Genomic DNA, 12,348 nt, shown 5'->3' on the forward strand with positions numbered 1-12,348 from the left:
CCGAGTCAGAGAGGAACTCAGGTTGATGGTACCCGCAGAGAACTACAATTCCCGTGGTGCCCCGCCACAGTGTGGAAGGGGCGGGACAGGAGAGAACGCATCGCGCTTGCGCAAGTCGAGGGGCCGGAGGGAGGCGGAGGCGCTCGGGTCCAACTGCTGTAGCGTCTCCATGTGACAGTGAGCGGGGTCTTAACTCCTGGCGCCGCCCCATTCTGGTTCTTGACCGAAAGCACTGTCCCCTGTCCCGGCGCCAGCAGACAACAACAGTCTAGGACGCTTGCTGTCTGGCCGTGCCGCCGGAGGAATTGCCTCGGCAGGGTCAGGTGTGTCTGAGGGATCCTGCGGAGACACCGGAGTCTCCCGAGAGAGGCGGAGCGGGGATTCCTGTCAGCGCCGGCGTCCCAAAGCGCGGAGACATGAACGGCTTCACGCCTGAGGAGATGAGCCGCGGAGGGGACGCGGCCGCCGCAGTGGCAGCAGTGGTCGCCGCCGCCGCGGCTGCCGCAGCTTCAGCCGGGAACGGGGCAGGGGCTGGCGCCGGGGCTGAGGTGCCCGGTGCCGGGGCCGTCTCTGCTGCTGGACCCCCGGGAGCGGCTGGCCCCGGCCCCGGACAGCTGTGCTGTCTGCGGGAGGACGGTGAGCGGTGCGGCCGGGCGGCTGGGAACGCCAGCTTCAGCAAGAGGATCCAGAAGAGCATCTCCCAGAAGAAGGTGAAAATCGAGCTGGATAAGAGCGTAAGTGACGGCGGGACGGCTCAGCCCTGCCCACACCCCCTTGGGGCTCCAGGAGCGGTGCCCACATGGATTGTTGGGCGGAAGGTTCAGGGTTCCCCTCGACCTGGCTGCAGTGCGAACCCGTTGTGTGGGCTCTGGTAGGAAGCAAACAACAAAGTCGCTGCAACTCCGACCGCCACCCCCAACACACACATACTTGCACGCCGCGGTTCCGCTCCTCCCCCACCCCCACCCCGACCACTCCTGTCCCCCCACCCCCACGGTCCTGAGTCCGTTCTGCTCACTGTCTAACCCCTTCCTCCTTCACTGAGATCGGGAAATGAAACAAAGGGGACCGTCGCTCGGAGGGCCCGGAGTAGTTTTCTTGCAGCCCGGCAGCTCCTTCTGGAATGGAGGCGCCTTCTTTGTTTTGCTGCCCTAGCTGGCGTGTGGCCGCAGGGAGTAACTACCCTCGCGTAGGCAAAAGTGGAGTCCTGCAGAGACCAAGGACCTGATACTGCGTAAAGAAAGACCCCTTTCCTCGTTCGCCCGAGTACGGAGTGAGGGAAACCGAGCTCGTCCCGCGCCTTGCTGGGAGCCGGGATTGGGAACGATGTCAGCATGTAGCGCCGCTGCTCCGAACGTGGGGAGCACGTAGCCTCTGCGGTTTTGCCATCCCTTTGGCAGCCATCGGGATTTCTTTTTCCGTCCTTTTGCGCGTCTGTTTTTGTTTTTTGTTTGTTTGCTTTTGACCATTCATGAGGTTTTTAGGAACAACCATTGCCTCTTTTCCGAGCTCTGGCTGGCGGTAAATGAATAAATAACAAGATGCAAGAACCTAGCACATGTCCTGCATAATTTTAACTTGGATTTAGTTTAGAAGTTAATTTAAAAGCCTTAGTCTTTAGTCGTTTCGTTTTTTAAAGGAGTTTAATTGTGTTAATATATGCAGCCCAATATTTAAGATGTTACCGTACAGCTCTCAAGACTACATTTAATTGAAGCTTTTGCGAAGTTCGTGATACTTTATGCCTGTTAAAGGCATGCTTGTGATACTTTATGCCTGTTAAACAGTTCTTCAGTCATGCTCATAAGAAACGTTTCAAGCAAACTTGAATAATTTCACATTGCTTTGGTTGGAAAAACGTAATTCAAATAAATACATTTTTTAAAGGCTCAGAAGTTTATAATTCAAATTTATATACAAGTAGTATATGAAATCAGCTCATGTGTAGGAATGGATAGTTTTGTATCTGGATTATAATTTGAATGTTGAGAAAGAATAGGAAGCATACATCATGCTGCTAAAATATGATCTTTAGGTAGAGAAAATATTATCGAGTATTTTGTGGGGCAACATCACCTTTCCCCTTGTTAAAAAACAGCATGACCTACCAAATCTAGTTCACCTTCACTGCAATTTAATGACAAAATCCAGAGTTGGAATTTCTCATTCTGCTTCTCTGCTTCCCTTCCTCCCTTCCAGCCCCCCACCCCCACCCCAATCCTCTTAACGGTATTGCCGGACTTGTTTGTTCTAACTGAATACAGGATTTAAGCATAGAAACATGGTTTTGTCTTAACAATGGCTGTTTTGACTGTTTTTATTTTTAATAATTCATTGTGCTCTATGTATTTTACTAATACATGGACACATTACCTAATTATAAGTAGTTTGTGAAACTTTTCTGTTTCAGGCAAGGCATCTTTACATTTGTGATTATCATAAAAACTTAATTCAGAGTGTTCGAAACAGAAGAAAGAGAAAAGGGAGTGATGATGATGGAGGAGATTCACCTGTTCAAGATATTGATACTCCGGAGGTAAAGTTTCTGTATGTTAAATGTAAATTCTAAGTATTCCATTCTGAAACTTATATTGAAAAATATAAATTTTTAAAAAGGAAAAATCTGAAAATGAAAGCAAAATTAAATATAGCCAGTTAACAGGCAATTGTAGTTTGACTTATGTTTTCAATTGACAATGCTTATGGCTCTATTGACTTATAACTTCTTTTTTGCTCCCAGTTGTCAATATTTATCTTAAAAAGATTAAAGTGTACAATATATTTAGAGTTTTGATTCTGTAAAAGGAATAATAGAATTCATTAATGTAACTTTTGTTATTTAGTAATGGAATTACAGAATTACATTTTTACTGTGCCAAAATTGAAATGTTATTATATGTATCAAAGATAACTTTTAAACATTGCACAAACTAATTCTAATTCTTACACCTTTATTTTTTTCTAGGTGGATTTATACCAATTACAAGTAAATACACTTCGGAGATACAAAAGACACTTCAAACTATCAACCAGACCAGGACTTAATAAAGCACAACTTGTTGAGGTATTTATGAGTTTTAAACTATACTTTAAATGAGCCTGTTTATACAAAAAAGAGTCATAAAAGCCTAATGAAATTGTTAACGTAGTGTATATAACAGTACATTTTAGTTAGATAGATCAGTGAATAAAAAATCTATTATGGAAGAATCTAGTTTCTTAGAAATGTTTGTCTACCTCTTAAATTCCTTTATGTAATAAACACTCAATGGATTGTATGTAATCTTCTAAGCATTTTTAAATACTGGCTTTCAGTATTCAGTATTTCTGTTGGCTTTGAAATTCCACTTAGTAAACATTTATTGAACACTTAATTGAGGCATAATAAAAGAAATTGATAAACTTTGTTGTCTTTATTAGAATTTTTTTAAGTTTTTGACAGATTGGGCCTACAGATTAGCCCCTAAATAGTATTCCTATAACTTGTTGATTTAACTGTTTGAGAATTTGTCCTTGTTGATGTTAGTTTGTTTTAGTTGAGGCATCTGTGCTTCGTCACATCTAGAAGATGCAAAGACTTTCATTCAAGACGTTACTTAGTTTGCTTTGATATAGGACTTCTATTTCTTTCTGTAAATTTTGAAATATGTGCCTTCTCAGGAATTAATAGAACCAAAAAATCTGTGAATCATATTAAGGCATTTATAGACTTATATATTTATACTTTAATCATTTTGAGTAAAAATATTTAGTCTATTGGAATATAAATTAAATATATAAATCAGTTTTCTCATATTTTTCAGCTTGGGTTTAGTAATGCAACATTTTTTCTAACACACGCTTATTGAATAAGGTAAAAGATACAGAAGGTACAATTCTTTGGCAGAATGCTTTTTTAACATTGTTAAGAGCTTATATATTGACTTTTTTGCCAGAATTTCTTCTTTTCTTTTTGCCTAAGCAACAAAAATTCAGTTTTTCTTTAAATTTGATTTAAAAGATCCAGTCCTTTTTAGATTGTATAGTATATTAATATAATGTAAACATAGATATTATCTACCATAATAAAACTGTATCCATATAGACAGATACTCATCAAGTGGAAGTTACCTTTGTTCTGGGACAAATGAGAACCAGAGAACTGATTATTATAAATGTTACATATACTGTGCAGTTGACCCTTGAACAACACAAGAGTTATAACGGAACATAGTCAAAAGTCTGCATATAACTTTTGATTCCCCAAAAACTTAACTACTAATAGCTTACTGTTGACTGGAAGCATTCCTGATACTATAGTCAGCATATTTTCTATGTCATATGTATTATATATATTCTTACTATAGTCTCAGTAAAGTAACCTAAAGAAAAGAAAATGTTGTTAAGAAAATCATATGGAGGAGAAAATACATTTACAGTACTGTACTGTATTTATTGAAATAAAAGTGTGTAAGTGGACCCTCACAGCTAAAATCTGTGTTATACAAGAGTCAGAAGTATGTATCTCTTAAGTGCACCTGAAATATTTGATATTTAAAATTTACATTATTTCTAAAACTACTTTCTTCTTTAGAAATGAGAAGAAATTTAAATGGCAATGAAAGTTATAATTTATTTAGGCATGATTCCAGAGTTAGGTGACTGCCCTTTTTAAATCTCTTAATTATTGTATGAGTAACATTTTCTTTAAGAAGTTTTGTCTTCCACATTCTAGATTTACAAAGCAACACCCCAGTTTAGTCTGTTGTGTTTCTCTTGGTTGCTGTGCATCTAGATGTTAGATAAGCAGAATGAAAAGGCCAGAAAATAAACATTCTTCAGTGAACGTCTCTCTTTCCCTTCTCATTTTCCATCCATAATCTTTATTCAGAAAAACTTTCAAGGAACCTTAAAAAAGAGTACTGCCAATGAATGAATGAATATAAGTTACAGCAAATATATTTGTAAGATAGTTTATAATTTGTATAGTACCAAAAGTTTATCAACTTCTGTATCCTTTTTCTGTGGGAGTAGGGTCTACATTCTATTTTATTTCATTGGTACTTAAAATTGAAAAATATTTACCTCCTAATGTAGATTCTAGTTATAAATTTAAATAAAAGGAAATAATTTCTAATTAATGTATATTTAATTGAATGGATTAGAGGGTCCTGTGAAGTCACACTGTCTCTTGTTCATAACATCTTATTCTTACATGCTTTTCATCTTGTTGGTATTTTCTTTTTCTTTTGATGAATGTATATGACATCTGTCAATATCTATAATTTCAGGTGGTTTTTTTGTTTGTTTGTTTTTGTTTTTATAGATAGTTGGTTGCCACTTTAGGTCTATTCCAGTGAATGAAAAGGATACCTTAACATATTTCATCTACTCAGTGAAGAATGACAAGAACAAATCAGATCTCAAGGTTGATAGTAGTGTTCACTAAAAAAGATGGAATTGAGACTAAGACTTGGATGTTCCAGTGTTAAGACTGTTTACTCTTTTTTCACATGTAGAAATGTTCCTTGTGTATTTTTTTACAGAGGATTTTCTCTGGTTTTATTTTCTTTGTTTCTGACTCTAATAAATTAGTTGGAAACTCGTGTAAAATGAGCTTTCCTAGATTGAAAAATATTTTAAATAAAGCTGATTACTATTATAGTTGCTTCGGTGTATTTATTTTGTGAAATTTGATTTTTATATTAAACTGCCAAGGTACTAGCTTTAATTGAGAGTTTAAAGATCATTTTGTTACACCCCCCCTTTTATTTTTAATTCCAAGAAATTAAGGTCAAGGAGAAGTAACAAACAGCGCATTTGTGGGGCGCCTGGGTGGCTCAGTGAGTTAAGCCGCTGCCTTCGGCTCAGGTCATGATCTCAGGATCCTGGGATCGAGCCTCGCGTTGGGCTCTCTGCTCAGCAGGGAGCCTGCTTCCTCCTCTCTCTCTCTCTCTCTCTGCCTGCCTCTCTGCCTGCTTGTGGTCTCTCTCTGTCAAATAAATAAATAAAATCTTTAAAAAAAAAACAAACCAAAAAAAAAAAACAGCGCATTTGCTTTCTCTGGGACAAGCTGATTTGGAATTAATATCCTAATGCTATAAGGTGCTTTTTGGTGCTAATGGGTTTGAAAAATAGACTTCCTTTGGGGTGCAACTTCTTTTTTACTTCCTTTTTTACTATTATTATTACTTGATAAAGTATTAGGAATAACAACGAGTTTAATTTATATGCCTTTCTCCTTCCAAAGAAGACTTAATATGCCAGCAAAGATAAACACAGTGCTAAAAGTTGAAATAACATAGAATTAGCTTTATTTGTTTCTTAAAATTTTGTCTTAGGGAAAAGATGTTTATATGGCATGAACATAGAAAGAAGTTCTGTAGTGCCCTTTAATTTTCAGTCATGTCCTGTACTGTTTACATTGCAGATTAAAACTTAAGTTGGAGAGATTTAAAAATCTAAAAAGAGCTTTAAATTTTGGTCCATACATAGCTCTAACTTGATTCATATTCTGCTTTTTTTTACATTTCATTCACTATCAGTTTTTGATTAAAGTTCTCATAATTGCAAATCAAATTTATAGCTTATGACATCAAAACAAAACAACAGTTTGAGTTAATGTTCTTGATTATGGTGCAGATTTTAGGCTGGAAATGGATCAGAACATTAATGTAGCTTAAGGTTTCCCTCAAAGGTCAACATTTGGGCCTGATAATTCTTCACCAGAGGAGACTGTCCTATGTGGTGTTGTAGCAGCATCATTGCCGTCCACACTAGTGCCAGTGGCACTCTGAAAATGTGACAACCAAAACTATCACTAAATGCTGCCAAACATGCCTGGGTAAGCAAAATCACCAAAGGTGAAAAACCACTGATGTAGCTAAATCTAAAATAGTGGTTTATTATAAAGTCTTTGTATTTTTAAGTCCTCTGAGTGTATTAACAGCTGGAAAATGTGAAAAATACAGTACTGGTCTTTGTTCTTGCTATACCATTTAAAGATTTACAGTTTGATCCTTAAACAATGAAGGGGTTGGAGCACCAACCACCACAGAGTTGGAAATCCATATACAACTTTTGACTTTCCCAAAACTTAATTACTAATAGCCTACTGTTGGCTCAGTCCTCTCCAATAGCATAAACAGTCAATGTACATTTTGTATGTTACATGTATTATATACTATTATAAAAGTAAGCTAGAGAAAAAATGTTTTTGAAATCATAAGAGAAAATACATTTGCAGTAATACACACCATAAAGAATCTGCACGTACTGGACTCACACAGTTCAAACCCATGTTCAAGGATCAACTGTACTTTACTGATGAGCAGAGACTGTGATAATTGGTATTAAAAAATCCTCTCATTTTTGGCATTCCAGAAATCTCTGCGAGAAATTTTTTCTTAGCTGTCTGAAAATGAACCACGAAACTACAAGATGTAGTGGTTGTTTATTTGGAGAAAGTATTCCTTCTACAAATTTTTATCTAAACCTATAATCTCTAAAAACTTCATTTTTTAATAACACTTGACTGTAGGCTTACTTTTTCCTAGAAAAACCCTCTGTTCTTGTGAAAGAAGCTTGAAACCATTTGCTTACATTAAATTACCTGTTTATGGATATAACCTTTGACTAAGAGTGTGATTTCATAGTTAATTATTTGCATAAAATGTAGTTGAATAAAAGTGAAAATAAGAGTTCTGGGTGTTAGTTATCCAGTGAAATTAAATCCTTGTTAGAGCAATTTAAAACAGGAAAAACTGAGAGAACTTCATCAAAGCTCAGGAACTCAAGATGCTACAATGTAAGTTTTATATAAAATTTTTAATTATTTGCTCTTAGGTATGAAAAATTCACTAGAAATCTTTTTTCCTGTTTATCTCTGAACCAAAAAAAGTAAATTTAAACTCTTAGCTCTAAAAGGGTATAGATTACTTATAATATTACAGCATCAGAAGAATCTGAAATTGACAGAGATGGAAGGAAGAAAACACAATGAGTAGCAGATACTCAAGAAATAAGTCCTGATGGTTTCCTTGTCAATGAGTTAAATAAATCTTTGACATATGCTCACTAAAAAAAAAAAAAAAAAAGTCAGTTATTTGATAAAACTTTTATTAAACATTTAAGAAAAGGCTAAAAATACCTGAAATAAAGTTCTTTACAAAAACAAGCTCTATATTATTTTTATGTAAAGATTTTTTTTAAAAAGATTTTATTTATTTGAGAGAGAGCATAAATAGGGGGAGGGGCAGCGGGAGAGGGAGACAAAGTCTCCCCCTGAGCAGAGAAGCCAATAATGGGCTCTATTCCAGGACCCTGGGATCAAGACCTGAGCCAAAGGCAGAGACTTAACAACCTGAGCTACCCAGGCACCTCTTACATAAAGTTTTTTTTAATTGACCATTTTAAGCTGTAAAATTTTCAGGTAAATATTTAGTGTATTCACAATGTTGTAAAACCACCAGTTCTAATTTCAACATTTTTCATTACCCCATAAAAACACCCATAAGTAATCACTCCCAATTTCTCCTCTTCATCCCCTGATACCTCTAATCTGCTCCCTTTCTCTATGAATTTGCCTATTATGGATATATCCTATAAAGGAAATCATACATGTCCTTTTGTGTTTGGGTTTTGTTTTTAGCACACGTAGCATATGTAGCATATATGTTCAAGGCTCATCCAAGTTGCTGCATATTTACCAGTACTTTGTTCCTTTTAACAGCTGGACAATATTCCATTGTGATCACAATTTTTCATCCATAGATGGACATTTGATTTCCACTTTTAGCGATTAATAATAATACTATGAACATTTGTGTGCAAGTTTCTATGTGGACATGTTTTCCTTTCTTTTGGGTATATATGTAGGAGTAGAATTTTTTAATCACATTGTATTCTGTATTTAACTTTTTGAGGAACCTCCAGATTTCCATAGTGGCTGTATTATTTCCATTCCCACCAGCAGTGTACAAGAGTTTCTGTTTCTCCAAATTGTCGATTCTTGATTTCCTTTTTTTTTTTGGAATTAAAGCCTTCCTGCTGGGTGTGAAATGGTATCTCATTGTGGTTTTGATTTGTATTTCCTTACTGATCAATGATATTGTATGTCTTTTCATGTGCTTATTGCTGACTTGTATGTCTTCTTTAAAGATTTTATTTATTTATTTATTTGATCGGGGCAGGAGTGCAAGTAAGCAGAGCGGCAAGCAGAGGGAGAGAGAGAAGCAGGCTCTCTGCTAAGCAGGGAGCTCGATGTGGGGCTCGACCCCAGGACCCTGGTATCATGACCCGAGCCGAAGGCAGTGCTTAACCAACTGAGCCACCCAGGCGCCCCTGTATGTCTTCTTTAAAGAATATTTATTTAAATCCTTTGCTTATTTTTCAATTGGACTGCTTGTTGCAGGAGTATTTTTTCTTGATATGAATATTAAGTCCATACTTGATACATCTTTCCTCCATTCTGTGAATTGCCTTTTCATATTCTTGATAATGTTCTTTATTGCACAAAAGTTCTTAGTTTTTATATAGTCTAGTTTATTTTTTTTTTTGTTACTCATATTTTTGGTGTCAGATCTAAGAATTCTTTGCCAAATCTGAGGTTATGAAGATTAACCCCTATTTTTTTCTGTGTGTGTGTGTGTGTGTGTGAGAGAGAGAGGGAGAGAGAGGGAGGAAGAGAACTTCAGCACTTAATTCAGCTCACTGGCACATTTTGAGTCAATTTTTGTATACAGAGTGATGTAGAGGTGTAACTTCATTGTTTTGAGTGTGGTTATCCAGTTGTCTCAGTAACATTTGGTAAAGACTATTCTTTTTTCACTGAATGGTTTTGGCACCCTTGTCAAAAATCCATTTGCCGCAGATGATTGGGTTTATTTTTGTATTCTCAATTCTATTCCATTGGTTCATATTCCTATTCTTATGCCAGTACTAAACTCCTTTGACTGCTGTAGCCTTGCAGTAAGTTTTGAAATCAGGAAATGGGAGTCCTCCCACCTGTTTTCGTTTTTCAATATCATTTCAGCTATCTGAGGTCCTTTGTAGTTCCATACGAATCTGAGAATCAGCTTTTCCATTTTTGCCAAAAAGGCCATTAGAATTTTTTTTTTTAAGATTTTATTTATTTATTACAGAGAGATGGCAAGAGTGGAAACACAAGCACAGAGGAGCTAGAGAGGAAGCAGCAGTCTCCCCACCAAGCAGGGAGCCTGATAATGGGGCTCCATCCCCGGACCCTGGGATCATGACCTAAGCTGAAGGCAAATGCTTCACCACTGACCCACCCAGGCACCCCAACCATTAGAATTTTTAATGAAGGTTTTATTGAATCTGTTGATCACTTTAAGATTGCCATATTAACAATATTAAGTACTCCAATCTGTGAATATGGGATATTTTTCCATTTATTTTGGTTTTTAAAAATTCCTTTCAGCAATGTTTTATAGTTTCTAGTATGTAAGTCTTTCACCACCTTGATGAAATTTATTTCTGATGCTTAATTCTTGATGCTACTGCAAATAAAATTGTTTTCTTGGTTTCTTTTTTGGATTGTTCATTACTGCTGTATAGAAACACAACTAATTATTGTATGTTGAATCCTTAAAACTGTGCTGAATTTTTTTATTACCTCTAGTGGTATTTATGTATATTCTATGAGATTTTTAATGTGCTGTCGGATTTGGTATATTAATAATTTTTTAAGATTTTTACATCTATATTCATAAGGTATATTGGTCTGGAGCTTTCTTGTACTGTCTGTGCCTGACTTGGTATCAGGATAATGCTGATAGAGGTTTTTATTTGTAAAATTCTTAGATGATAAGGGCTACATCTATGCCACATATTCTCTCCAGGTATACCACTCTGTAAAGATGAGCCCATTATGGTGATAAGAACTCTGTAGAAGTAAAAGGGGGAAATTAAATCAGTGTCAATTTATTATGATTTTCCTTTTTTAAATATTTTGTTTATTTTATTTTATTTTTTAAAGATTTTTATTTATTTATTTGACAGACAGATCACAAGTAGGCAGAGAGGCAGGCAGAGAGAGAGAGGAGGAAGCAGGCTCCCCACTGAGCAGAGAGCCCGATGCAGGTCTCAATCCCAGGACCCTGGGATCATGATCCAAGCCGAAGGCAGAGGCTTTAACCCACTGAGCCACCCAGGTGGCCCTATTTTCTTTATTTTAAAGAGAGAGTGGGAGTAGAGGAAAAACAGAGGTGAAGGGAGATACGGGAGAAAGAATCTCAAGCAGACTACACACTGAGTGTGAAGTCCAATGCTGGCTGGGTCTCAAGACCCTGGGATCATGACCCGAGCTGAAACTAAGAGTTAGACACTTAACAGATTGAGCCACCCAGGCACCCCAATTTATTATAATTTCCTATTATCAATTTCTCTTCAAATCTTTGAGAGAAAAGTTTAGGCTTAGGCTATTATTGCAAAATGACTCAGAAATACATGACTTTGATTATTTTTTCTTTTTGGGAAAATTATTTCAAAACCTGTAATGCTCTGTTGATGGAATTATTTAAGTTTTAAAAGCACCGGTCATAATATTTTGCAAAAATGATTTATTTTAGAAAGAACTCATGTATACCTGTTGACAACTATAAGAAAGTTAAAAGTTTCAAGATCTGTGAATGTTCTTATCTGTCTGTCCTTCCCTACCTCCAGTAGTTGTTGCTCGTTATTTGGGTTCTCCAATTCTCTAATAATCTTTTATGATTAGTACTTAATCCCAGCAAACAAAATTTTTCAAGGCATTCTGACAGATTTGATGAGGTAAAGAAATTTTATCAAGAAGAGATGAGCTGTTAGTATTACTCTCAACTCTGTGCTCAGATTCATAATATGGAAAAGGATATAAAACATCTAAGATAAAAATACAGAAATTGTTAATTCAGTAAGCATTTAGCTTATACGAGCTAGCTGAAGTGTACAATCATGTGTCCCATATCAGTAAAGGTTTGTTTTCCTAAAAAGGAAATAGATTAGATGATGTTCCTAAATAACATAGAAGTTAAGATTCTAGATGCTAGAGTAAGACTGGCCCTATTCAAAACCTGGCACTAGTGCTCTGATAATGTAACCTTACGCTCCTTAATCTCTCTGAAACTTGGTGCTTTGGCAATAGAATCGGATGACAGTACCTACTACACTCACTTCTAAGACAGTGTTAAGAAAAATAGTAAATTTTTAATACAAGCTTAATTATCTTTTCTTGTAGCTAAAAGCTATGAAAAAAACAAAGGACATAGTTATTAATATAACTAAATGAAGTGTTTGCTTTTAAAAATATATTGATGTACTTGGGAAAAGTTACATAAGGTAAGTTACGTGAACATTCATATTTGTATA

General features: G+C 36.5%; 1 protein-coding gene across 3 annotated transcripts in view; it reads left to right on the top strand.

Moving 5' to 3' along the window:
• Nucleotides 1-108: 108 nt before the first annotated feature.
• SAP30 (Sin3A associated protein 30) overlaps nt 109-12,348 on the top strand; it is a 76,235-nt gene continuing 63,995 nt past the window's right edge. For 2 of the 3 annotated variants that reach the window (XM_032332223.1, XM_032332225.1), the window contains exons 1-3: nt 109-734; nt 2,411-2,536; nt 2,966-3,064. In XM_032332223.1, coding sequence (XP_032188114.1) covers nt 417-734; nt 2,411-2,536; nt 2,966-3,064 — 543 coding nt within the window. In that variant the 5' untranslated portion in view covers nt 109-416. Of the gene's footprint in view, nt 735-2,410; nt 2,537-2,965; nt 3,065-5,305; nt 5,644-12,348 lie in introns of those variants that run through there. The other variant, XM_032332224.1, reaches the window with a different exon arrangement.

Source organism: Mustela erminea, chromosome 2 (genome assembly GCF_009829155.1).
Source record: "Mustela erminea isolate mMusErm1 chromosome 2, mMusErm1.Pri, whole genome shotgun sequence".
In the NCBI taxonomy this organism is placed as follows: Eukaryota; Metazoa; Chordata; class Mammalia; order Carnivora; family Mustelidae; genus Mustela; species Mustela erminea.